Below are 27,951 nucleotides of genomic sequence, written 5' to 3'. Positions count from 1 at the left end.
TTCCCACCCAGAAGCCCGCGGGCTGCTCGGAACGCTGTCTGGATCATGGCCGCGGGAGCCGGGACGGTGGGCCCCGCTTCCGGCCCGAACGTCGTGCGTGATTCCGCGGCGTCACAGTCGAGGAAGAGGCCCAGTCGGGAGGGCGGGGAGGGTGCACGGCGAACGGACGCGATGGCGGGAGGAGATGGGAGCAGCGATGGCAGCGGACGGGCTGCAAGCCGAGAGGCGCCCCGCAGCAGCGGGCGGGCTCGGCGTGGGCGGCACGACCAGGGGCTGGGGGGAGGCGCGGGGCGGGGCGCGGGGGAGGCACGGCGGTTGGAGGAGGCTGTCAACTGCTGGGTGCTCAAGTTCTACTTCTACGAGGCGCTGCGGGCCTTTCGAAGTAGCCGGTACGGGGACTTCAGGCAGATCCGGGACATCATGCAGGGTGAGAGCCGGGCCAGGAGAAGGAGGCTGGGGCGTCTGGGAAGGGGGCGGGTCGCGGAACCAACGATGTCTTCCTTCCCAGCTTTGCTTGTCAGGCCCTTGGGGAAGGAGCATACCGTGTCCCGGCTGCTGCGGGTTATGCAGTGCCTATCGCGCATTGAAGAAGGGGAAAATTTAGGTATGGCTGTATTTGTGTTCTAATCTGGGTTTAGTGTTGCTCTGTGTTGGTCAAATAAGTTTGTAAATATGATGTATATGTTTGCTTGCTTATACTTTGCATTGGGTGTGAGGGACAGGCTGTAAGCTGGCAAAGTCCTTATAGCCTAAGGCTTAGTTTTAAGATAAGCCTTTCCCACCTTTTTAATACTAAGATCTTTTAAACTTCTAATACTAAGATCTTCTCAAAACTAACCTTTTCCCCCACACTCTTGACTGTTGCATGATGGGGGGTGGTGCACTCTTATGAGGAATCCCATTTATGCCTCAGACAGTAGCTGTATCAGAGACTTCTTTATTTGTATATGGGCTTAAAGGCTTTAATTTCTACACTATAAAATAAAGCAGACCGGGGGCTCTCTTGCTCAGTTCCTGCCATCAGCATTGCAGAGGGGACTGAGTGAGGCTGGTGAGGCCTTTGATTCTAGCAAAAACTGGAGAAAGTCCGTGGCTTTGGGAGCCCTGAATGGAAAGGGAAGTGTTTTCCCGCTGTGTGTATTTTCTCGCCCGCCCGCTGGTTGCGAGCAGGAATAAAGGATGGCCCACCAGTTCTTGGCTCCATTGATTCATTACAGTCTGTCTGAATTAAAGGGGAAGCTGCGTTGGCCAGGCGGCTGTGATGGTGGCCGTGGCTACTGGCCATACACTGTATTACCAAATTTCCATCCTTAACTGAAGGATTCGGGATTAAGGTGCGCTGCTGTGTTTGGATTACAGTGGTCTTTTTCCTTCATAAGGTGACCAATCGTCCTCCTTTAGGGAGGACAGTCCTTCTTTTGTAAGTTCCGGCCTCCCTCGAAAAGTGTCCTCCTTTTTGATATTGGAAGCCTAATCTGTAAATGTCCGTATTTGATCGATGCAGAGTCAATCCATTGCATGTGATGTGACGTATTTTAATCTAAATGAGTCCTTTTTTTTTTTACAATTATTAAAAATTAATAGGCATGTAAGCATAATTGCAATATAAAATATATTTTTATTATGCATTATATTATAGTATATTATTATTGCAATGAATAAAATGTTTCTTTTATTTATAGTTTTCTTCAATTTATTTTTGTTCTTTTCATTGTAAAAAGGTTGGTCACCTTATTCTAGGATGAATATGCTGTGGCTCTAGTTTTCTCCAGTTGAGATTCTCTTGCCTGCTTTTCTGTGTTTTGTTTTTTTTATTTCCTCGCACCTGTTTCTTGCTCACCACAACATTGCTATTATCTGAAGTCAGTTAAGATGGCCCCATCTTTCCCCTCATTGTAGAGTGCTTTTCAGAGTAGGAGCACATTTTTTCTGAATTGAACTTGACGGCTGTTTTGCAAAAACAGTCTACAGTTTCTTGCTGCTTGTATCTGAGGAAGATGTGTGTATTCTGAAATTTGAGATGCAAATGCATGTTAAAAATACTTTTTCCTGTCTTGAAAATTAAGTCATTTCAAATTCACTGATTTGAATTTGGACACTTAACATGCTTGTAAGCCTGTAAAGAGTAAGACAGCCATTAACTGCAAATCTTACTATATTTGCATGTTTCTTTTCATAAATACATGTATTTTTGGACATAACCTTTCTGCTCTGTAGAAAATCGCTTAGAATGAAAACTGTGCTCTTTGTCCTAGACTGTTCCTTTGATATGGAGGCTGAGCTCACACCCCTGGAATCAGCTATCAATGTGCTGGAGATAATTAAAACTGAATTTACCCTGACAGAGGCAGTGGTGGAATCCAGTAGAAAATTGGTCAAGGAAGCTGTAAGACTCTATTTTTCTTCTTTCTTTTAACAAAAGTCAGAGATCTTTGAGGGTATAATGTTTATCTTTTTGTGTGGGGTAGAGGAAAAATGGTGGAGAGCAAGGGAGCACTCAAACACATGAACATACACATAGATAGTATCTCTTCAGGGGACCCCTTCTCAGCCCAGACTTGGAAGGAACCATTAATGGTAGGTGCTCAGCTTTTGTGATTTAGATGGTCTTCCTCATGGCCCTGGCAGCAGGGGCCACCGTACACAGGAAATGAGTTGGCATTGAAGACTGGAGGTTATTATACATCATTTTAGCAGAACTGTGGAAGAGCTCGAAGTACCTGGTTTTATCACCCTTGTTTATGATAAACCAAGGAGACTGTGAGACTTGGAGCTATTTCATGCAGTTGTCTGCAGAAAGAGAGGCTTAGGGAAGATTCCCTTTGAAGAGACAATTTCAGAGGTGCTGTGTGATAATCAGCTAGTTAGAAAAACAGTAATGGTAGAAGGCTGGCACAGGTAAGTGTTCGTGACAAGAAAAAGCTAGCGAGTGTCTAGGAATTGAGGACTGTAGACTGTCATGGCTCAGGTAGCTTCAAGTAGTAGAACTTATTTTTGTCTAAAACATGGAGGTGGCCATGGGAACCAGTCAGAAAAAGCCTTTTGTTCTGCAGTAACAAAGGCCAGGGAAGTGGACGCAGATTCAGAGGTGGTGACTGAGGAACAAATAGCTCAGCATTGTTTTGATGGTGGAAAGTAAGAAAACTGGTAAGAAAAAAAAGAGCGCCCCTAAAAGGATGGGATAGTGGGGGGCTGCTGAGGATAAAGCCTTGCTTAGTAATGAAGACTTTCTTGTCCCTGACTGTGTGCTGAGTACTCTGGTACCCTTGTTAAAAAACAACTGGTATGTGTGAGGCGCAGATATTTATTCAGTTAAGGACCTTGGCAGGAACTACTTTTGATCTTTCAAAGAATGCTTATTTAGGTAGTTCCAGTTCCAAGAACAGAATTTTAGTATAGCTAAATCAGGTTTGTGTTGGAGAGAAAATGCCAGAAAAGACAGTAGCAAGGGAGGAGAAATCCATGCCTTCTTTCAGAATAACTTTTGAATAGGAAAAGGCACCAGTTCAGAGTAATTATGTTAATGCTATTAAGTTGCTAGCTGATTCATAAATACAACTCCTGCAGCCTGACCAGATGGTAACGCAGTGGATAGAGTGTGGGCCTGGGATGCTGAGGTCCCAGGTTCAAAAACCCCAGGTTGCCAGCTTGAGTGTAGGCTCACCGGCTTGAGCATGGGCTCACCAACTTGAGCCTATAGATTTATCTCCTCAAGAATTTTTGTGGGCTTTCATCTTTTAGATGTATATTTATTTTATTTTATTTAAGTTTGTAAATCCTTTGTTTAGGAGCTTCATTAGGAAAAATCTATTTGTAAAATCTAAATTTCCTTAAAATAGTTAACTATTTTCTTATGTTGACTTCCCTTCTGCTTTTCCATTTTCCACCAGTTACAATCTCTTGTTTTACTTACTGTATTACTATTACTGCTATGTAGTAAATTACCCCAAACATTAGCAGCTTAAAACATTAAATATTTTATCAGTTTCCAAGAGTCAGGAATGTGGTTGTCGTTTAGCTGAGTATTTCTGGCTCGAAGTCTCCCAGGGAATTATAGTCAAGCTGGCTACTAGGGTTGAAGTCATCTCAAGATTCAACTAGGGCTGAAAGATCTGTTTCCGTGCTCACTCACATATCGTCTGATTGGTGGTGGCGCAGTGGATAAAGCATTGACACGGGATGCTAAAGTCCCAGGTTTGAAACCCCGTGGTCGCCAGCTTGAGTGCAGGCTTACCAGCTTGAGCGCGGGGTCACTAGCTCGGCTGGAGCTGCCCAGTCAAGGCACTTAAGAGAAGCAATCAGGCCCTGGCCGGTTGGCTCAGCGGTAGAGCGTCGGCCTAGCGTGCGGAGGACCCGGGTTCGATTCCTGGCCAGGGCACACAGGAGAAGCGCCCATTTGCTTCTCCACCCCTCCGCCGCGCTTTCCTCTCTGTCTCTCTCTTCCCCTCCCGCAGCCAAGGCTCCATGGGAGCAAAGATGGCCCGGGCGCTGGGCATGGCTCTGTGGCCTCTGCCTCAGGCGCTAGAGTGGCTCTGGTCGCAATATGGTGACGCCCAGGATGGGCAGAGCATGGCCCCCTGGGGGGCAGAGCACCGCCCCTCGTGGGCGTGCCGGGTGGATCCCGGTCGGGCGCATGCGGGAGTCTGTCTGACTGTCTCTCCCTGTTTCCAGCTTCAGAAAAATGGAAAAAAAAAAAAAAAAAAAAAAGAGAAGCAATCAGTGAACAATTAAGGTGCTGCAACAACAAGTTGATGCTTCTCATCTCTCTCCCTTCCTGTCTCTCGCTAAATTAAAAAAAAAAAAAAGCTGGTTTAAATTAAGGATGTCTTTGAGGAAGCAGTAAAAAGTATTAATTTATTCAGTCTAGATCTTGAACAAACATCTTTTCACTATTTTGTGTGACAAAATAGGAAGTCTGTCTAAGCGTTCCTGCTGTTGACATGATGGCCGTCTTCAGGAATAGCATTTGTGTGATTGAGTTGCATGCCGACCTAGCCACTCTTTTAATGGAACACCATTTTTACTTGAAAGAACTGACCACTTTTGGTTCTTCAGCTTTGGGTAATAACAATGATTTTTAAAAAAGAACAAAGTGAACCTGTCTCTTCCAAGGAAATAATTGACAGTGTTGGTTGCCAATGAAAAAATTCAAGCTTTCAAGTGAAAATTAGAGTTTTGGAAAAGTTGTATTCATGTACTTGATAGCTTCCCAATTCTTCGTCTTTTCTGATAAGATTGATGGTGGTATCAACAACTGTGACTTTAAAAATATTATTCATGAATGTGTCAATATTTGAAAGATCTGCATAATTTGATGAACCAATATTTTCTGAATGATCAATACATTATATTGCAAAATCATTTGTAAAAGATCCATTTAAAGTACATATTTTGACATAACATGATGAAACATTCACTTGCCAAAGTTTGGTGTAGAGTTGAAGTATAGGCATAATTTCCGAAAGAAATTATTATTTCTGAAAGAAATACTAAAATATTCCTCCCTTTTCCAACTCCATATATGTGTGAGGCCAGATTTTTTCTTTTAAATACTTCAACCGAAACAAGCAAATGAATTCAGGATTAGATATAAGAATCCATCTTTCCTCTGTTAAAATCAATGTTAAAGAGATTTGTAAAAATGTACGGTAAATCAACCTGATCAGGTAGTGGCGCAGTGGATAGAGCATTGGCCTGGGACACTGGGGACCCAGGTTTGAAACCCAGCAGTTGCCTGCTTGAGGGTGGGCTCGTCTGGCTTGACTAACTCACCAGCTTGAGTGAGGGGTCACCGGCTTGAGTGTGGGATCATAGGCATGGACCCCGTGGTTGCTGGCTTGAGCCCAAGGTTGCTGTCTCAGCTGGAGCCCTCTGGTCAAGGCACATATGAGAAAGCAATAAATGAACAACTAAGATGCCGCAACTAGGACTTGATGCTTCTCATCTCTCTCCCTTCCTGCCTGTCTGTCCCTGGTCCCTGTCTGTCTGTCTGGCTCTCTTTCCCTCTCTAACACACATAAAAAAGTAAATCAATGTCACTCTTCTCATTAAACTTCTTAGAAAATATAGTAATTTTCATAAATATATTTGTTAGTCTGTAATGAGTTAACTTATTTTTTAATAAATTAATAAATGTCTTTAAATTTCCTCAGTTTTATATTTCTAATACAGTGATTATTGACATATAACCCATATAGGAGTCTAGAAGAATATCAAGACCAAAAAATTTGAGAACTGCTTCTGTAGGCCATGAATGATATTGAGACTACGTTGATTTTCTCTCATAACTAAAAGAGACATTCCTCAGTTAAGATTTCTGTCAAAAACGGGAGAGAATAACATGTATGACATGTTCTTGGGGAAGCATTTGTTGCTTTTGGCTATGTAGCATTGTCCCCTGAGCCCTGATAACAGCTCCTTGGCTTTCTTTTGGTGCTTTACCCCATTTGGGGGGTCTGGTGCATCAGACACACTCTTCTGGAACTTGAATTCCTGAAACACAAGCTTTGTCGGGGCTTTGAGCATTCTTGCTTCCCATAACAGCCTGGTTTCTCTCTGAGTTTGCTTCTTTAGCCTTTCTTCACTTCTGTGAGTTTGGTTGTTTCTTCCTGTGCGTTTTCTGTCTTTTCTTCCAAACATAAACCTATCTCACCTCTACTGAAAATCAGTGCTTAAAATATCCTTTGTGTTTAAGTTAACAAGAAACCATTGCTATTGCTTCCCACACCCCCATCCCAGTAACCTTAACACAAAGAGAAGAAATTACACAATTATTTCTGAGCACTCAAGTGAAAAAGCAATGGTTCATCTTTTTAAAAAGAAACCTACACAGGAAATTAATACTTAGTTTTAAAGATAAGCTCACAGTACAAACTTTGGAGGCAGACACTTAGATTTTGAAAGTATTCACGTTTCCTTTCTTGTTTAACAAATTAAATACAGTAGGACCTGTGCTCCAGTTTTGGGATTGATTAAGCACTCTTGTTTCCCTTAACGCTGCAAGACTAAGTGCTGCACCATGTGCGGAACAGCTGAGGACTGAGAAGTGTAAATTGTAGTTAGTGAGCAGGTGAGGAAGAACACCAGAATCTGGAAGTCTACCAAATTACCATTTCTTCCATCTCCAGTATCTTCCAGCCTGGACTTGGAGGCTCCTGAACCTTCCAGTGCATTCCAGGCATGAACAGAAAGAAATCTAAGGGTCAGAATGGGTGGGAGAAATTCAAATTTTGTTTTGTTTTTGTTTTCTCCCTTCTTTCTGCCCCAGCACCCAGGCAGACTACAGTGGTGGCAGCAGGGCTGGCACCTAAAACTGAAGAAAGAGAAACTCTTTTCTCTTTAGCACTAGAGCTGTGATCCCCAGAACTTGGAGCAAATTCCACTGCTTCTTTTACTGCACATCCTGCTGTTTTGCCCTGGATACCTATGCAGTTAGTGTGTGGCACTGTGGGGAAACTCAAACCCAGAAATGCAAAGCTGTTTCAGTACTTGAAAATCAATCAATGTTATCCACCCTATTAATCTAAAGAAGAAAAAAACATGTGTTCATATGATTTGATGCCTAAATGCATTTGACAAAACTCAACCTTAGTAATTTCCATATACTAGCAGTAAAGAATTTGAAATGAAATTACCAAAATAGTGCCATTTACAGTATAACAGTCTCCCCTTATCTGCAGGGGATCGTTCCAAGACCCCCAGTAGATGCCTGAAACCCCAGATAGTACCAAATCCTGTATATGCTGTGTTTTTTTCTAATACATGTATACACTGATGGCCTTTCTTTGGAATATCCTAAATATACCAACATCACTACTATGTTTTAGGACCATTATTAAATAAGGATTATCTGAATGCAAGCATTGTGATACTGTGACCATCAGTCTGATAACCAAGACAGCACTAAGTGACTAGGCGGGTAGTGTGTACAACAGGGATACGCTGGACAAAGGGAGGATTCATGTCCCAGGTGGGATGAAGCAGGGTGGCCTGAGATGTCAGCATACTACTCAGAGCAATGTGCAATTTAAAACATGAATTGTTAGGCCCTGGCCGGTTGGCTCAGTGGTAGAGTATCGGCCTGATGTGCAGGAGTCCCGGGTTTGATTCCCAGCCAGGGCACACAGGAGAAGCACCCATCTGCTTCTCCACCCCTCCCCCTCTCCTTCCTCTCTGTCTCTCTCTTCCCCTCCCGCAGCCAAGGCTCCATTGAAGCAAAGTTGGCCCAGGTGCTGAGGATGGCTCCGTGGGCTCTGCCTCAGGCGCTAGAATGGTCCTGGTTGCAACAGAGCAACGCCCCAGATGGGCAGAGCATTGCCCCCTGGTGGGCATGCCGGGTGGATCCCAGTTGGGTGCATGTGGGAGTCTGTCTGACTGCCTCCCTGTTTCCAACTTCAGAAAAATACAAAAAAAAAAAAAAAGAAGAAAACATGAATTGTTTATTTTTGTAATTTTCCATTTAATATTTGTGGACCTCAGTTGACCATGTATAACTGAAACTGCAGCAAGCAAAATTGGGTAACGAGGGGACTACTGCAGCTCAAAAAAAAGGAAAGAAAATACAAAATGCTAAAGAAAGAAATAAAGACTTATTAAATGGGAAGGCATACCATGTTCATGGATTGGGAAACTTTATAGTATATAGTTAAAATGTCATTTTTCTCCAGGTGACCTATAGGTTTAATATAATTCCAATAACAATCACAGTAGGATTTTCTGTAGATATAGACCGATTCTATAGTAATATGTTAGGGCAGAGGAACTAAAATAAAACAGTTTTGTAGAAGAAAAAGTTGGAGAACTCACTATCCAGTTTTAAGAATTACTGTAAAGCTTTAGTATTCATGATTGTAGACATGTAGATTAGTGTGAAACAGGAGAGTCCAGATATAGATCCACACAAATATGACTAATTGATTTTTGACAACATGAAGGCAAATCAATGGCAAAAGGACAGTCTTCAACAAACAGCACTGAAGTAATTGAATATCCACATGTAAAAAATTAACCTTGACCAAAAACTCATAAGAAAGTCATTCAAAATAGATCATAATCTTCAGGTCCTGGACTTAGGCAAAAAGTTCTTAGATATGACATTAAAAGGAAAAATGACAAACTGGGATCCTTCAAAATTTAAAACTTGTATTCTGAAAAAATAACTGTTGAGGAAGAAAAGACAAGATAAGACTGGGAGAAAATACTTGCAAAATATCTGACATAGAATTTGTATTAAAAAAATATAAAGAGTTCTCAAAAGAAAAGAAACAGCCCTATTTTAATAGTGGGCAAAAGACTCACCAAAGAGAATATTCAGATGGTAAAGAAGCACATGAAAAGATGTTCAACATCAGTCAATAGGGAAATACAAAGTACAGCCACAGTGAACACCAGAACATCCCTATAAGAGTGGCCACAGTGAACACCAGAACATCCCGATAAGAGTGGCTAACCTTGAAAAAATACAAGTGCTAGTGAAGATGTGGAGCAGCTGGAATTTTCATACATTACAGATGGAAATGAAAAATGGTATAACCACTCAGGAAAGCAGTTTGGCCATTTCTTATGAAGTTAAACATACGTTTTCCATGTGACAAAGCAGTCCCACTCCTGGGCATTTATGTTAGAGAAATGAAGTTATGTTCACACTAAAATCTGTACAGGAATGTTTTCATATCTCTAATTACCGAAAATTACAGACAACCCAAATGTCCTTCAATAGGCAAATGGATAAACAAACTACTGTAGATCTATATAATGGATATACTGCTCAACAATAAAAGACATTTATACTGAGGGAAGGAAGCCAGTCCGTTAAGAAATAAGTGCTATGGCATGACCTGAGGTGGTGTAGTGTATAGAGCAGGGGTCCCCAAACTTTTTACCTAGGGGGCCAGTTCACTGTCCCTCAGACCGTTGGAGGGCCGGACTATAAAAAAAACTATGAACAAATCCCTACGCACACTGCACACATCTTATTTTAAAGTAAAAAAAGAAAACGGGAACAAATACAATATTTAAAATAAAGAATAAGTAAATTTAAATCAACAAACTGACCAGTATTTCAATGGGAACTATGGGACTGCTTTTGGCTAATGAGATGGTCAATGTCTGGTTCCATATTTGTCACTGCTAGCCGTAACAAGTGATATGATGCGCTTCCAGAGCCGTGACACGTGCGTCCCATGTCACCGGAAGTAGTACTGTACGTGAGCAACACCACGCTTTGCAGTGCCGCCACATACAGTACTCCAGGAGCACAGGAGCACAGGATGTAGATGCATCCTGTGCTCCTCTCACTGACCACCAATGAAAGAGGTGCCCCTTCTGGAAGTGCGGCAGGGGCCGGATAAATGACCTCGGGGGCTGCAGTTGGGGAACCCCTGGTATAGAGCCTCGACCTGGAATGCTGAGGTCGCTGGTTCAAAACCCTGGGCTTGCCTGGTCAAGGTACATATGGGAAGCAGCTACTATGAGTTGATGCTTCCCATTGCTGTTCCCTCTCTCTTTCTAAAAATCAAGAAAAAATTAAAAAATAAGTGCTATGTACTATGTAAATCTATATAACATTCTTAAAGAGATTAGGGGTGGGAGATAGGGTAGGTTTTGTTTGTTTTGACTTGCAAGGGTGGCAGGGAGGAGAGATGAGAAGCATCAACTTCCAGTCGTTTCACTTTAGTTGTTCATTGATTGCTTCTCATATGTGCCTTGACCAGGGGCTCAAGCCGAGCCACTGACCCCTTGCTCAAGCCAGCGACCTTGGGACTGTTTATTTCAGTGATCCTGTGTGCAAGCCAATGAGCCTGCACTCAAGGGCTACCTTGGGGCTTCGAACTGGGACCTCAGTGTTTCAGGTTGATACTCTCTACTGTAGTCCACTGGTCAGGCACAAGGGAGGTTTTCGTACCTGGTTCTTGTACCCTCATTGGGTTGGTTACAAGGGGCAAAATGTGTTAAAAACTCAACAGTGTACCAACAAAAATTTTACTGTATGCAAGATAAATAAAACAAAAATACTCTGTAGGACCTAACTCGTTTATAAAAAGTAAAACCTTTGTATTCAAGAAAGTAAGTATAGCCTGACCAGGCGGTGGCACAGTGGATAGAGCGTCAGACTAGGATGCAGAGGATCCAGGTTTGAGACCCTGAGGTTGCCAGCTTGAGCATAGGCTCATCTGGTTTGAGCAAGGCTCACCAGCTTGGACCCAAGGTCGCTGGCTTGAGCAAGGGGTTACTCGGTGTGCTGACGGCCCGCAGTTCAAGGCACATATGAGAAAGCAATCAATGAACAACTAAGGTATCTCAACGAATAACTGATGATTGATGCTTCTCATCTCTCTCTCTGTTCCTATCTATCCCTCTCTCTGACTCTTTCTCTGTCTCTGTAAAAAAAAAAAAAAAGAAAAAGAAAAAAAGAAAGTAAGTGTAGTTTTTCTGCTGAAAATGATGTAAAAGCGCAACTGGTGGTGGTACAGTAGATAAAGCATCGACCTGGAACGCTGAGGTCACTGGTTCAAAACCCTGGGCTTGCCCGGTCAAGGCACATATGGGAGTTGATGCTTCCTGCTCCTCCCCCCTTTCTCTCTCTCTCTCTCTCTCTCTCTCTCTGTCTCTCATCTCTAAAATGAATAAATAAATAAAAATAATTTTTTAAAAATGATGTAAAAGGAATATGGTCACCTGAATAAAATTAGAAGACTTGGTACCTTCCGTGAGCAGCAAGATTTTAGGCTTATGCATTCAGGAGCATTTGGATGTTTCCTTTGCCCTGTAGGACTGTGCTCAGCATGGTGACACAATCACCAGAGATTAATACATTCTGAATTCCTTGCTGTTCCTCCTATTCTTGGTCTATTTCTTCTTAACATTCTTCCCTGGGAAGATTGAAACTATGAACCAATTTTCCTTTATTTTGTATGTGAGGTATGTGTTGTAGTAATATAATGTTATAGTAATTAAATATGTAGAAATATAGAAAAACATGGAAGACATATAAAAGTATTTAAGATAATATTAAAATCAATTAAGGACATTAAATAAAGTTATGCCGCCTGGATAGGAATTAATATAGTGTGTGCAGATGTGATAAACAGACTGACTTTCCAGCAGGGCCCAGTTAGTGTGTGTGTGAAGTTATACGTAGAAAAGTGGCCTGATGTCATAACTCTGTAAGTTAACATAAACAAGAACCTCCCCTAGGAACACCTTAAAAGTGGCTTGATGTAACATTTCAGTAGATTAACATAAAAAGGGCTCCCTGTGAGGAACTCCCAAAAATGTGGTTTGAGGTGATAATCCTATAGATTGACACCTGTTAGAAGGCTTTGGCCAGAAAAGGTACTAAAGCTAAGGGCTCCCCTGCTGCGGTAGTTGACCAGACTCCAACGTTGATGTGGACTATTTCCACGCCACTTTTACCAAAGACAGCCAAGAGGAGCACGCTGACCGGGCCCCCTTAAGCTGTACTCAGGCACACCAAAAGGATTTGTGAGTAATAAACTGCCTGTGTGATTCCTGCAACTAACTTGTGTGTCAGTTGTGTCTTTCCTCCGGTGGCAGTTAGTGTCAGCACCGGTAAGTAGCATCCTCATAGCCCCTCAAGAGTAGTCACGAGGCTGCCAGCCCTGCTGATAAGCAGGAGTGTCCCACTGCACAGGGAAGTCGAATCAGGGATGCCTGATCTACGTAGAGCTTGGGTTCTACTGGAACAGTGTGTCTGATACCTCTCTTGAGACAGGATCTAAGGTAGCTATTTTGTCCTGCTAGATAACTCCAAATGCTTCCAGTTTTCCCCTGGCCTTTCTAATTAATTTTTAAGAAAGTGTGCATGTTTTTAAAATATCCCTTTTAATTTTCAATGACTGTTTATTTCCCTCTTTGGGGTCGTTTTTGTTTTGTTTTTACTGGCCTCTTTGTGGGTGATGAGACCTCATCCTATCTAGAAATCTGTCCCTTTCGTTGCTGCCTGTGGGTGAGCCGGGTTGATCTCAGTCATTCCCTGCACGCTTGAACTGCAGTTGCCAGCAGTGTGAGTTCTCCTCCAGAACTGGCCTCAGCCATTCCTCCTTTCCTGGATGAACTAGCAAAGCTAGAGTCAGCAAATCACTTTTTAATTTTTTTCACAATATATCCTCACCTCTTTCCCCTCATTATATCAAAGCTTTTGCATCTAAAAAGAACAGAACCAACTGTTCTGGGGACCTGGAATGACTTGTGTCCATTTTGCCTTTCCTTAGAAGGCCCTATTCAAATTGGGTAAGTGGTCTGTTACCTGGGGGATCAGAGTTTGCCATATCAGCCATCGTAAAACACACACAAACACACACACACAAAACAATGTAATGCTGAAAATTTACCACCCCATACAATGGAAGAGAGCTTACAGTTGTTTATAATGCTTGAACAATAATTGTTAGTTTTTAAGCACAGGAATTTGACAAAAGGTGGAAAAGTTCTTGGGTATATAAGACTTGGTTTTACTTTTTGGTAGAGCTTATTTTGATACTTGATATTCTATACCTGTCATTACAACAGTTAAAAGATTTTCCCCCTTTTTGTAGGCTGTCATTATTTGTATCAAAAATAAAGAATTTGAAAAGGCTTCAAAAATTTTGAAGAAACATATGTCTAAGGACCCTACAACTCAGGTAAATTTGATATTCTGCTTTTAAGACTTAAATCAATGCCTGACCAGGCGGTGGCACAGTGGATAGAGAGGCAGACTGGGATGCGGAGGACCCAGGTTCAAAACCCTGAGGTTGCCGGCTTGAATGCGGACTCTTCTGGCTTGCGCGTGGGCTCACCAGCTTGAGCAAGGGGTCGTTGGCTTGAGTGTGGGATCATAGACATGACCCCATGGTCGCTGACTTAAGCCTAAAGGTCGCTGGCTTGAGCAAGGGGTCACCTGCTCTGCTGTAGCCCCCTGCTCAAGGCATAGATGAGAAAGCAATCACTGAACAACTAAGGAGCTGCAACGAAGAATTGATGCTTCTCATCTCTCTTTCTGTTTGTCCCTATCTGTCCCTCTCGCTATGAAAAAAACCCAATTTAAATCCATTTCATTGTTTTTTTTGTGAGAAAACAGGAAAAACAGGTTCTTGGTTGGGAATGTTATCTAAATATTCTTTTTTTTTTTTTTTTTTTTTTTTACAGAGGCAGAGATAGACAGGGACAGACAGACAGGAACGGAGAGAGATGAGAAGCATCAATCATCAGTTTCTCGTTGCGCATTGCGACTTCTTAGTTGTTCATTGATTGCTTTCTCACATGTGCCTTGACCGTGGGCCTTCAGCAGACCGAGTAACCCCCTGCTGGAGCCAGCGACCTTGGGTCTAAGCTGGTGAGCTCTTTGCTCAAGCCAGATGAGCCCGCACTCAAGCTGGTGACCTCGGGGTCTCGAACCTGGGTCCTTCCGCATCCCAGTCCGACGCTCTATCCACTGCGCCACCACCTGGTCAGGCTAAATATTCATTTTTAAATATTCAGCACCTTTAGCTGAATATTTGTCTTTTACATCCAGGATAACTTACTGTTAGATTGGCTTTTTTTCTTTTTAAATTGAATTTATTGGGGTGACACTGGTTAAAAATTTTATATAGATTGCCAGTGTACCATTTTATAATACATCAAGATTGGCTTTTAAAATTTTATTTTTTTATTAGACAAATTTATATAAGTCATTTTCTTGCCTGTTTCTGTCAGGTTTATGACAGAATGGCAAGTGATCAGCATGAGGTATGAAGGTACCAATTTTAATAACACTTCTAACTTTCTTACATAAATGCTGATTCCGCATTCTTGAGAATCTGCATTTATAAGGACTTAACTCCTCTATTTTCTAGTGTCAAAAGCTCTTTTGGTATCCCCTATCTTTTTTCCTTTACGTTTTAGTTTTTGAAAAGATAACGTGTATATAATATAAAATTCAAGAAGTACAAGAGGCCTGACCTGTGGTGGCGCAGTGGATAAAGTGTTGACCTGGAAATGCTGAGGTCGCCAGTTCAAAACCCTGGACTTGGCCTTGTCAAGGCACATATGGGAGTTGATGCTTCCTGCTCCTCCCCCCTTCCCTCTCTCTCCTCTCTCTAAAATTAATAAAATCTTAAAAAAAAAAAGAAGTACAACAGAAAAGCTTAGTGAACATTCTCTTATTTCTGACTCTGCCACCTCATTCCTTTCTTCAGAGGGAACCAGTAGTTTTTGCTTTTATCTTTTCAGAGATATTCTGTATATCAAGCAAATAAGTGTACATGTGTGTGTAACATATTCATTCTTCCCATAGACATCTGTGAGCACATTCTACACACTAATTTGAACATTTCTGTAAATTGCTTCTTTCACTTACTGCATATTGGAGATCATTCTGTACAGCACATAAAGAGCTTCTTTATCCTTAAGGCACTTTAGATCCTACGGTTGTGATTATTTTGTAGCTGCATAGTAACCCATGGTGGCTGACAATTTCTTGACCTTTTCTTTGTGGTGGGCTTCTCTTCCTATGTGTACCAGTGGTTTTCATTGAGAGTGTTGTGAAATTTCTGATTGTGTTGTCTCAACTCATCATCATTGCATTTTTATTAAAGTTCTCCTTTCTCATGTCGCCATTATTGGTCCTTTGTGTAGAAACTGAGAAATGATCTCCTGAACATTATCCGTGAAAAGAACTTCGCCCACCCTGTTATCCAGAACTTTTCCTACGAGACCTTCCAGCAGAAGATGCTGCGCTTCCTGGAGAGCCACCTGGATAATGCAGAGCCTTACCTCCTCACGGTGGGCCTGGGCCTTCTCCCCCATAACCGGGATACGGACTTGAGGTTGTGCAGGCAGTTAGAAATGGACAGCTCTTTTTAGAAGTGAAAGAGTAAATGTATGGAAAAGACTTTGAATTATATGTACCATCTTCCTTAAGTATAGTAAATGCCTTTAATATACAGAAGCAGAGATTCCTGGCAGAGGCAAATGGAACAAATTGGTCTCCCTTACCTCCCGTTTTTACCTCCTCTACATGTGATTAATCTGTTGTGGTTAAAGCAGGAGAACAGTCATCTTACAATGGTGGTTCCCAGAGGAGATGAAATTTTAGTTTAATTTGGGAGGAGGAGTGGTTTATTAGATGTGGTATGATGGGGTTGTTAACAGGAAGAAGGCATAACTGGAGAAAAGGTGTGACTATAAGTATGATGAGGCAAGAGAGGCCCAATAAAGACATTCTTTAACTGGCTCAAAGAGATAAGCATAAAGAAGGGAAACAGGATCAAGACAGTTTGTAGAAGAATTAGAACCCGATCTGTCCTAGAAGGTGGACTGTGATTAAGGAAAAACTGTTTGAGGGCATTTTTCTTAAAACTAGGATTTTGAAAGAGTTGAAAATAGGTCTCCTCACAGTACATGTGCAAGACCTCTATTAGGATAGTGTCATTGATCCTAGCAGTCATTTGGCAAATCTCAAATTATTTGTCAAGCAGGTAGTTTGGAATAATCAGGGAGCAAGTGTCAGGATACTTGAGCCTGGCCTAGGTGCCCTTCCTTTGTATTCCAGGTAACTGGGAAGTAACCTGCCACTGTTTGTGAGGCTAGAACCCTCAGCTCTTCAGACATCGGTGGTTACAGATACACATATCTGAAATGGAATACACTAGACTGACTGGAAATATGTAAAACTTCAGTCAGAGGAGACAGATGAGCAGCTGGAGTTAGAGCAGGATTGGCCTACTCAGCTTTATATGGTATAAGTAAGAACTTTCAAAGAGCTGTTGAAAGGCAAAACACATGTGTGGAAATACAGTCATAAAAAATTGTGTACACAAACTTAATATAAACATTAGTTATCAGTCGTTTGAAAAAAGTTTTTCTGACTTTTATATATGACCCTAAAGGTGTACTTGGGATTCAGAAACTAAGGATGAGATTGGAAGGGTGGGAGAGGAAATGTGAAGTAAAGTCACGCAATTAAAGAATTTTTTGCAATGTCAAGATGGTGAGCACTGCTCAAACTGAGTTCTCCTTTAGCATAGAAACTAGCCATTTTTTGAAAAAGGAAAGAAGAAATTTGAGGTCATTCTTGTTCCTTCTTATGTCCTCCTCTAGTTTATGTCTAGATTGGATTTGTAGGTGAACATGTTTGCATATTGAGTATGTTCACAGTTAGAACAGCAGAGAATTAATGAAACCTTGTGGCTTCTTTCTGATAACATCTTTCCTTCCTCAGATGGCCAAAAAGGCTTTGAAATCTGAGTCTGCTGCCTCGACAACAGTGAAGGAAAATAAACAGCCAGCACCAGAGCCTGTGGAAAAGCCACCCAGAGAACCCGTGAGGTATGAGGGATGCCTTTTTGTGATCTTGGGTGCAACACTGGGGGGGTCTATTGGAAATATAGTCTCCTCCTTAGAGCAAGCTCAGTTCCTCTCTCCTGGTGATTTGACTCCCTGCCACGTTACTGGGTTACTCTTACAAGGCATTGTGAGAAAATCAGTATTGAAGACTGGATGTCAGATCCCTGACAGAAGTCACTGTCTGGCTTTCCCTCAATGGTTCTTTTCTCCTGTTTCTCTCTCTTTGCCTTGTTCATGTCTCTCAGTACTTCCTTGTTGAAATGTGATCTCTTAACACAGTGTTCAGACTTGTGAATCAGATTCCCAAGACCAGTTGTGAAAGCAGGAGTAAAAAGTTGAGATGCCTTGGGGGCGTGGTAAGGAGTGTAAAGGAACGAAGTGGGTCTAGGATAATGAGAGCATGAGACTGAACCAGGGCATGCTCTTCAGCCTCGTGCACTTGTTGCTGCGAGACTGTCCAGAGATGCACAAACTTCAGTTCTGATTTTTGTGTGAGGTGTCCAGTTTTGGTTTTTGGGTTTTTTTTTAGCTTTCTCAATTTTTTAATGTTGGCAGTTATCGCCTGACCAGGCGGTGGCGCAGTAGATAGAGCGTTGGACTGGGATGCAGAGGACCCAGGTTCGAGACCCCGAGGTCACCAACTTGAGCACGGGTTCATCTGGTTTGAGCAAAAGCTCACCAGCTTGAACCCAAGGTCGCTGGCTCTAGCAAGGGGTTACTCAATCCGCTGAAGGCCCGCGGTCAAGGCATGTATGAGGGGCAATCAATGAACGAAAAACTAATGATTGCCTGACACCAGGTGGTGGCGCAGGTTCAAGACCCCAAGGTTGCCAGCTTGAGCGTGAGCTCATCTGGTTTGAGCAAAAATTCACCAGCTTGGACCCAAGGTCGCTGGCTCAAGTAAGGGGTTACTCGGTCTCCTGAAGGCCCATGGTCAAGGCACATATGAGAAAGAAATCAATGAACAACTAAGGTGTCACAATGCACAACAAAAAACTAATGATTGATGCTTCTCATCTCTCCGTTCCTGTCTGTCTGTCCCTGTCTATCCCTCACTCTGACTCTCTCTCTCTGTCTCTGTAAAAAATAAATAAATAAATGTTGGCAGTTATCGAGTTTAAAAAGAAAACACTTGCATAGGTTAGGCAACAAGACATATGCCAGCTGGGTTTGACCTGTAGGCTCTCAGTCTGCCCTGTCCTGACAGTTTTTACTTAAAGCATCCTAGCTATTCCAAATGATAGGTGAACTTCATTTGATAAGGCAGTTTCAGGACTGTGTGGCACACTTCTTACTCTGAGAATTCTCAAGACCCCATTCACAAGTCTGTTGTAGGAGAAAATGGGCAGGATGGAGATCAGTCGTTCACTTCTGTTCTGTGGAAGAAGAGCTTAGACCTCAAGGTGAAATTGCTGGATTCTCGGCAGGTTGTCCAGATGGACTGGTATTTGTTAGTCACTATGCAGAATTTTTACATAATGGAAAACACTGCTTGAGTCCATACAGACTATTGGGTTTAACTGCATACAGGCTAAAGGGGTCTCTAAAGGGAATATCCTTGGCCCTAGTTCCTTTGGTGTACTCTGACTTGGCGTTAAAACTCCATAGTTCTACTTAAATGGAAGCTTTTATTAAATAAAGGTTGTCTCAAGCAACCTTTTATTTTTCTTAAATGAAAAGTCCTCAACTTGACGAGTCCTCTGCTGATATGAATCTTCATACTTGAAAAAGTTGTGGCTGTTTAGATGAGCATCAACAATGGTGAAACTGATCTTTTCATGTTTCCCTGATTTGTAGGCAGCTACGGAATACTCCAACCACCTTTGGAATTACGACTCTGAAAGCAGCTTTCACGACTCTGTCTGGTTCACAAGATTCTGAGGCAGTCTTCTCAAAACTGGACCAGAAAGATCTGGTACTTCCTAATAAAGCAGCCCCACCGTCAGCCCTCAAAAACAAGAGACCGAGAAAAGATGAAAATGAAAGTTCAGCCCCTGCTGAGGGAGAAGGTGGCTCTGAACTACAGCCCAAGAGCAAGCGAATGACAATAAGCAGATTGGTTTTGGAGGAGGACAGCCAGAGGACTGAGCTGAGCCAAGGACTCGACCCCTCTCAGGAAGTCATTCCAGCATCGCCATCCAAGCCGGCCTTTCTCAACCAACCCCTCCCCAGGGAGAAGAATCCCAAGTATGAAGACCTTTATAGGAGTTTGGGGGCTGGTTGGTGGTCCTGGTTGGGCCTGGTATTGCATCAGTGAATGAAGTAACTTTCAACTAAGTTATTCACCACCAAGGCTTGCTCAGACTGCTAGAATGTGACTCAGGAGTGGGCAGTGACAACATAGCCATCCCTGCCAGTTCTGAAGCCCTACACGTGGGCTTCCCGGCGTTGCACTAGGGCGTGAGTGAGGATGGAAGGGTTTCAGAGCCTTCTACTCATCGCTGCTTTCACTGTTAGCAGACTTCTGAGTACCTTGATTACTAATTAGAGATTTATGAATACTTATGGTTTTGTACCTTCTATGAGCTTTTGAGACTTGGCAAACTCAGTAAATATTTACTGATCTCCCATTCTGCTAGGTCCCGTGGAGCAGCAGTTAGAATGCTTTCCTTTTGCCCATCATGACCCGACCTGGCTCTCGATTTTCCTACTCTTTGTGCCCTCTTGTGGCTCTGTCCTCCAGGCAAACTGGTCTGCTTGCTCTCTCTGGAACACGCTGTGTTTGTTTCTTCTCCTACTCTTGTTCCCTGTCATTCCCCACGGTTGAACCATTATCCCTCCATCATTGCTTATCAGAATCCCATCTACTTCAAAGAGAAGAGAGCCACTTTTTGTGGGCCACGTACATTCATGTATTGTATTACTGATTCTCTAGAGTCCTCAGTGATCTAGCATTAGTCCCATTTTATAGATGAGGAAAGTTCAGAAAAATTATTACCGAATTTTTTGTTCCATAAGATGCACCTGACCATAAGACACACCTAGGGTTTTAAGGAGGAAAATAAGAAAAAAAAAATTCTGAACCAAATGGTGTGTTAAAATATTTAATAAAATACCGTATTTTTCACTCCATAAGATGCACGGGCATTTTCCCCTCCACTTTTGGGAGGGAAAAGTGTGTCTTAATGGAGCAAATATATGGTAACTCGTGTTAAAAGTGACACAGCTGAAAAGTGGCCAAGTCGGGCTTTGGGATTTTTAATCAGGTTAGTCTGGACACAGGCCTGGTCTGCAGACCACTTGCAGCAGGCTGTCTTAAAAAGTCTGCCTCCATGAATCTTTTCTGATCACCCTGCTGTAAATGAGCTCCTCGCTGGTCTCCTAAGGCCATTGCCATCTCTACCATTGCTCTCCGTTGTAGCTGTATGGGGACCTGTGCTCTGGCAGCATGTGCTAGGTGCCCGATGGGGCTGTGGCATCTAATAGGTGACTCATACTCAGGCACTAGTCTGCACTATGTGCAAAACTGCGAGCATGTGGAAGTGAGTGAGCCACAGCTGGGAGGCGGATGCAGCTCAACACACTTTTTTTGTTGTTTTATACTTAACTCCTTACAGCAATCCTGTGAAGTGTAGGCATGGCCCCATGAACAGATGAGAAACTGGATAGAGTACATGATTACAGTGGTTTTATTAATGGAAGGATTTGTGAACCCACCTCTCTCATGTTTCAATGGTATGAAATATACTGGATACTCTACAGCAGAGGCTGACACACTATGGCCCCTGAGCCCAATCTGCCTGCTCTCTGTTTTTGTAAATAAACTTTTATTAGAACACAGCCAACCCTTTCATTTATGTATTGTCTGGCTGTATGTCTGTAGCTACTTTTGATGCTACATTGAGTTGAATTGGTTACAACAGAGACAGCAAGCCCTGTAAAGCTGAAGATCCTATCTGGCCCTTTACAGAAAAAGGATCCCATGACCCCGGGTTTAAAGGAAGGGTATGTGAGGGGCCCTGGGGGCTCCAGGGAAGAGCTGAGCCTGCTCAGCAGAGGTGGTGGGACAAACCTTGAACTGGCCTTAAAGGATGAATAAGAGGTCATCACACGTTGGGGGGCTGGGGGTCCTATGCAGCAGGAACCCCTTACATAAAAGCATGAGGAAGCCTGGTCTGCTCCGAGAAATATCATGTAGTCCAGGGGTAGTCAACCTTTTTATACCTATCGCCTACTTTTGTATCTCTGTTAGTAGTAAAATTTTCTAACTGCCCACCGGTTCCACAGTAATGGTGATTTATAAAGTAGGGAAGTAACTTTACTTTATAAAATTTATAAAGCAGAGTTACAGCAAGTTAAAGCATATAATAATAATTACCAAGTACTTTATGTCAGATTTTCACTAAGTTTGGCAGAATAAATCTTTATAAAACAACTTACTATAGTTAAACTATGGTTATTTATACTTTGGTTGCTCCGCTACCGCCCACCATGAAAGCTGGAACGCCCACTAGTGGGTGGTAGGGACCAGGTTGACTACCACTGATGTCTGTATGGCAGGAGAATACAGTGCACAGAGAAGGTGAAGGCAGAAAAGTCGGATGGGTAATTGGGCCAGAACTTGAGTTCCTGCGGTATTCTATCAGGCAGAGGTTCTCAAACTGGGCTTATATCACAATTACCTATGGAACATTTTAAAAATACATTCTCCTTGGCTCCTGACTACTGAGTTAGAAGGGGCAGGGAAATGCTTGCTTTTCTAACTATGCCCCAAATAATTTTAACCCAACTAATCTGAAGGTCTGATGAGGTACTGAGGGCTAAGAGAGCAGAGGATAGCTAGACACTGCTGCCAGGCGAGCAGTCAGGACCTGGGGGAAGCCAGGGTGGGGACGAGGAGGGGAAGGCAGGGTTAGGCTGAGCTCCTGGAGAGCAGGGCCATAACTCCCTAGATTTTTATATCCCCCACGACACTTAGGGTGAACCTTACTAGACATTAACCAAATACAATAATTAGTAGGTTTTTGCAATTTAAGGGATCACACAAAACTTCTATAAAAGGCCAGCAAAAGGTTAACATTTTAGGCTTTGTGGACACTTGTGTATCTGTTGCATATTCTTTTTGTTCTCTTACAACCCTTTGAAAATGGAAGATTCATTCTAAGTTCGAGGTCTGTTAAAAAACCAGGAGCCACAGGCTGTAGTTTGCCAGGCCCTAGACCACCGCTCATCAAATTGAGCTCACCAGTGAGGAGCGCAAGCACCAGGAAGTGACCTGACTAGCCTGCAAGCGCACAGCCACCACAATCAGGATGAGGGCCCACAACAGAATTAGGAAGTACCCAAACATTTGTATACATAATAGATGCCACGTCCAGAGGAGAAGCAGGAGGTCACCACCGATTTGCAAAGACTGTTTGCAGGAAGCTATTCAGGTGCAAATGAGAGACCCAGAGGTTAAAATCAGTAATTAACACAGCTAATATCCTGAAAATGAAAAACATCCTTTGTCTCAAATCAGTTACTCTCAGAAATAACATTTGGCGGGATGTGATACAATTCCAAAACAAAGGAGTAAATAGTACAGCCACTTAATTAGGTAATTTCATAGAAAGCTCATGGAACTCAAGGAATTGTTTCAAGCCTATGCACTTACTTATACAAACTTTCCATTACTCATTTGCAAAAAAGTCAACCTTCAAAATAAATGCTTTGAGAGGGAAGGTGATACATCAGTGCTGAGTTTCAGGGGTGGTCCCTCAGCCTGGGAGATGACACGGAGACACCTGGCCTTGAATGTGATCACAGTGGAACAAGGAGAAACGGGCTACAAGTGAGCCAAGAAAGACTGTAGAGAGGCCAGGATGAATGTGTTTTACACCTTGTCCTCTCATTGATCTCTCCTCAGATTACCCAAAGGCAAGTGGAACCGTTCTAACGGGGTTGAAAAGGAAGAGACTGAAGAGAAAGAGAAGTGGTTGGAAGAGGACGAACTGTTTGAGGTTCAGGGTAAGCTAGCAGATTGTCCTTGACACTTGCTGAAGTGTAAGATGCGTGTCACTATCACCTCAATGTACCAGAAATGCTTGTCTCCAAACTAGAAAAAGTTTTAACAAGTTCTTCATTGTGACTCATGGGTGAGTTTTATGTCCTTGCCTGTTCAACAATGGAGACTCTCAGAGCAGCACTTGATATTTAGAGAAAATTCCTGGTATTGTTAAAAGTGGTCATTCCCGGCCCTGGCCGGTTGGCTCAGCGGTAGAGCGTCGGCCTAGCGTGCGGAGGACCCGGGTTCGATTCCTGGCCAGGGCACACAGGAGAAGTGCCCATTTGCTTCTCCACCCCTCCGCCGCGCTTTCCTCTCTGTCTCTCTCTTCCCCTCCCGGAGCCAAGGCTCCATTAGAGCAAAGATGGCCTGGGCGCTGGGGATGGCTCTGTGGCCTCTGCCTCAGGCGCTGGAGTGGCTCTGGTCGCAACATGGCGACGCCCAGGATGGGCAGAGCATCGCCCCTGGTGGGCGTGCCAGGTGGATCCCGGTCAGGTGCATGCGGGAGTCTATCTGACTCTCTCTCCCTGTTTCCAGCTTCAGAAAAATGGAAAAAAAAAAAAAAAAAAAAAAAAGTGGTCATTCCCTACATTTTTGTTTAAGTAAAAATTTCTTACTAGTGTCTACACAAGTTTTCTAAGAGGAGAAACTTTGCTTTTCCATAATTACCGAACTTCATAGCATTTACATTAGAATCTCTCCTACCACATATTTATATTCTAATGGAAATATCTAAGTGCTAAACCTCAATTTTGGTGATTTTAAGCACTGGTAATCCATTGCCAATCCCCGGGTTTTGTCTTTAAAAAGTAGTTTCAGTGGCAAGATCAAGATCACAGGAAATGGGGGAAGTGACAGAAAATCAGTAAAAGTGGCACAAAATATTTAAACAGGGTATTAAAGTTCTAGGAAACACCTACTTCCAGTACAGTGCAAATTTGTTAGCTTTAGAAATCTGCTTCTATTATAGATTGAAATACTTCATAATTTAAAAATAAATGATCTGCTCCTGAGCCACCTTCCTCCATTGTTGAGGAAGTACTGCTGGGACAGTGGCATCTGCTGACGCAGACACGCTAGCGAGTTTCATGCCTATGCAATTTTGCCTTTTCCTGCAGCTTTTTAACTGGCTCTCATTGGCTTGAAAGGGCATGTCTTTTATACTTTATAGCCTCCTGTAGCCCTCTGGCCCTTTAAAAAATTATCATGGTCCATGTTTTGAGGCCTGATCTCTTTCCTGTTGGTGAGAGGGTGGAGCTTGAGTAGATCTCACATGGTCTCTCTGTGGGACGTCGTAGTTATTACCCCATTCTTTTGTTTGAGGAAAGGAACCTAATTTACTTTCATAAATTATCAGGAATTTGAAAATTCTGGCACAAAACAGTAAAACTGCTATTTCAAAATGGTGGATAGCAAGGGGTTATAAAGCAGATATAATATATGTATAAACGTACATATATTAGGGTTTTAAATAACCACAGTCCCTCAGTAATTTTCGAAAATGTTTTATTAAAGAGTCCCAAACCCATCATTAACCAACATTTATTGAATGCTGTTTTGTAAAGTATTTGCTTTGTACAGATTTTCATGGGCTGAAATGATTGGTATCTTGCAAACAAGAGAAAAAAACAAATTATTTTTAGTGATGTCCTTTCTTTTCTCAAAGTTTGTGAAATTTGAATCAAGCTTTCCCTTTAAGGACATTCTGTGTCTTTTTCTGGTGGTTTGTGCAGAGGAAGGTGAACTCTGAAATGAGTCTGCTTTAATGTTTTCTAGCAGCACCGGATGAGGAGAGTATAACCATTGGAACAAGAAAGCAGGTAACCTAAAATTCTTTTTTTTTTTGGTTGTTTCTGGTTGTGTGGGTAGAACAGAGGTCAGATAGCACCCACATCTCATACACAGACTCACCTATGCACTTGGCAAAAAAACTGGGGTTTTTTTTTGATGATCCAAGCAAGTCCTCAAATAATGTCCTTTCATTCACTGTCGTTTTGTTATAATGTTGATTAGAATAGATGCTGTAAAAACTTAACTCTTGTTTCTATCAATTAGCCTATGATAAAATTGGTTTTGGCCTGACCCATGGTGGCGCAGTGGATAAAGTGTCGACCTGGAAATGCTGAGGTCGCCGGTTCGAAACCCTGGGCTTGCCTGGTCAAGGCACATATGGGAGTTGATGCTTCCAGCTCCTCCCCCCTTCTCTCTCTCTGTCTCTCCTCTCTCTCTCTCTCTCTCTCTCTCTCTCTCTGTCTCTCCCTCTCTTCTCTAAAATGAATAAATTAAAAAAAAATTGGTTTTGTTATATGTCATTTTGCATAGAATCGCAGCACCTATAATAACGTTAAGTGAGGACTTATTGTAGTTATCTTCTGGAAGAAAAATCTGGTTGGAGAGAAATCTGACCTTTTCCTGACCATGAACTGCACACATGTTTGAAGTTTGAATGCAGAAGTGATTAGTTGAAGATGAAATGGCAGGACATTGAAAATTATTCAGTCTCCAAATTCAGTGTTATCGTCTGTATCATGTTTTAAAAATATAAACCCTTCTTTTTGGTTCAGATTATTCTCCTAGGATTCTTGAGTTTACCTTTTTACTATATGAAAATGTGAATATGTGGAGAGACAGGTTGTGATACACCCTTTGGTTTTCTTTTGCAGAAGTGGACTGTGGAAGAAAGCGAGTGGATCAAGGCTGGAGTGCAGAAATTCGGGGAAGGAAACTGGGCTGTCATTTCTAAAAATTACCCATTTGTTAACCGAACAGCTGTGATGATTAAAGATCGCTGGCGGACCATGAAGAGACTTGGTGTGAACTGAAACAAGCTTTCATTTCCACAGAATTCACAGGAGCATGGTTCCTAATAATAGCCCCGATAGTCTGCTCTTTCTTTCAGAAGCTGGGCTGGGATGAATATTTTCGGCATCCTCCTCCAATGTGGGGGTAGTCCCAGTTACACTTCATCACTGTTGGAGATCATGAAGCTGGAACACAAAGCCAAGTCTACTCCTGTCCTTGGCAGAGATGACAGGCCTATAGCTTGTACAGTGCCAGAATATCATTAGTATTCCCTTCTTCAGTAGTTTGCTTGAATTTAAATCCCGGTAATCAGTAGAACCTTCTCCTAGGAAATGGTGGAATCTGTTAGGAGCGCTTATGACTCTATGACCTGTTAAAACCAGCAACATGAGCATTATTTGGAGTGAACTTGTTCCAGATAAAGCTTTGGCCTTCTGACGCAAATGCGAAGAAACTTCGTGTAATGAGCCCAGGCTGATGAGAGACCAGTCCTGGTGAAATCAGGGTCCCTTTAAAAACTGTTTAGCCTGTTGTGACATCAACACCTAGACCTAGTCTTGGCATTTGCTCTTATATTTGCTGGGCTGTGGTTAAACCAGTATGTTTTCTAGTGATTGTAGATAAATTTAGCCCCTCTCCCCATTCTCTCTTCCCAATTCCCTTCCTTATGCTGGACTTTTAGAACTTAAAAAAAAAAAAACCCTGATCAAAGGAATATAAATGCCTAATTCCATTCTTTGTGAAATGGTTGCTTCCACTTGATTCCCTAATTGTGCTGTGTTAGTGTCCTGCGCTAGAATTCAACATTTCCTTCTCCTTTTGTACCGTGTTGTGCTTGCTGTCTCTCTTGGACATCCTTAAAGACTGCCTTTTTAGCCAAAAAATTTTTAAAAAGTCCAGTAAAGTGTTTTCTCTAATCATTTTTTTAAAATTTGAGAATTACTGCCCGTAACTTGTAGCATTCTTCATTAAAGTTTTGCTTCTCTCAAATTTAAGCAGCACAGCATGTATGAAAACACAGGGAGGTAGCAAAATGGTACATTTTGCTGAGCCATGTTGACTGTTAAAAAGCCGATGTCAATCAAATTGTATTGGATATTCTAGTCCTTGGAAACTGTCAAACCCTTTCTCGTTTTTTGAGTGAGTGAAAGATGTAAAGAAATGTTAAAGTTTTAAAATTCATCATGTGGTTACAAGTTGAAAACTTGGCACAGCTTTATTCCGCTAACTACGTTTTGGGGTTTGGTACTACTGTTTTTGTCAGTTACCCCAAATGAAACTACAGAGAGAACTTGATCGTCTCTCAACACAGCCTCCTGCTCTTGATCTGACTGCAGCCAGTGTGGTCTTCCTCTAAATTGGATTTGGATCCAGAAGATTCTCCCTCAGCTCTCACCTCATTAAGATGCTACTCTCTGAGGAGAAGTGACTCTGTGAGGCACTTAGGGAAGCAGAATATCCAAATCCGCCTTTCTCAAATTTGAAAAATGCACAGGTGGTCTATTAACATTTGTTAACATAACTTCAGTGTTGTTACAGTGTTACTGAAATGGGTGCAAACAACAAAGCCTACAGCAGCTTCTGTAGAACCATAAAACTTCCTGGGTACTGTTGACAGTTTTGCTGAATCTAATACTGTACACTGCTCACAACAGAAGTAGTGTAAAAACTGGCAGTGGGGGGACTCGGGTGGGGTGCCTGTGCCACTGTATGCTGAGAAACGACCCCAGTCTCGCCCACCTCCACCTTGGTGAGACTGCTGCAGAGCCACGGCTGCTCCCAAGTGCTGTGGTATCTTTGGGCCTCCTCTAGAACTGAACACAATTACGAAGACT

The 27,951-nt window shown here is 42.5% G+C and overlaps 1 protein-coding gene across 2 annotated transcripts; it reads left to right on the top strand.

The window, feature by feature from the left end:
- On the top strand, positions 1 to 26,819 carry TERF2 (telomeric repeat binding factor 2). 2 transcript variants are annotated; one of them, XM_066243105.1, is made up of 10 exons: positions 1 to 427; positions 509 to 604; positions 2,256 to 2,386; positions 13,557 to 13,643; positions 15,619 to 15,765; positions 17,204 to 17,310; positions 19,126 to 19,515; positions 23,177 to 23,277; positions 25,094 to 25,134; positions 25,978 to 26,819. In XM_066243105.1, exons 1-10 carry the CDS (start codon positions 46 to 48, stop codon positions 26,134 to 26,136), a joined length of 1,641 nt encoding a protein of 546 aa, XP_066099202.1. In that variant the 5' UTR covers positions 1 to 45; the 3' UTR covers positions 26,137 to 26,819. The 2 variants fall into 2 exon arrangements, with proteins under 2 accessions (XP_066099202.1, XP_066099201.1); XM_066243104.1 differs by having other exon boundaries at positions 2 to 427; positions 25,091 to 25,134.
- Positions 26,820 to 27,951: the final 1,132 nt, after the last annotated feature.

Source organism: Saccopteryx bilineata, chromosome 9 (genome assembly GCF_036850765.1).
Source record: "Saccopteryx bilineata isolate mSacBil1 chromosome 9, mSacBil1_pri_phased_curated, whole genome shotgun sequence".
Taxonomy (NCBI): Eukaryota; Metazoa; Chordata; class Mammalia; order Chiroptera; family Emballonuridae; genus Saccopteryx; species Saccopteryx bilineata.
This window is presented reverse-complemented; position numbering and strand designations above follow the sequence as displayed.

Bases quoted from the DNA above. Each gene is read 5' to 3' on its own strand.
- TERF2 (XM_066243104.1), top strand. From the start codon at position 46: ATGGCCGCGGGAGCCGGGACGGTGGGCCCCGCTTCCGGCCCGAACGTC. The intron at 23,278-25,090 runs GTAAGCTAGCAG...AATGTTTTCTAG, and splicing joins CGAACTGTTTGAGGTTCAGG to CAGCACCGGATGAGGAGAGT. The intron at 25,135-25,977 runs GTAACCTAAAAT...TTTCTTTTGCAG, and splicing joins CCATTGGAACAAGAAAGCAG to AAGTGGACTGTGGAAGAAAG.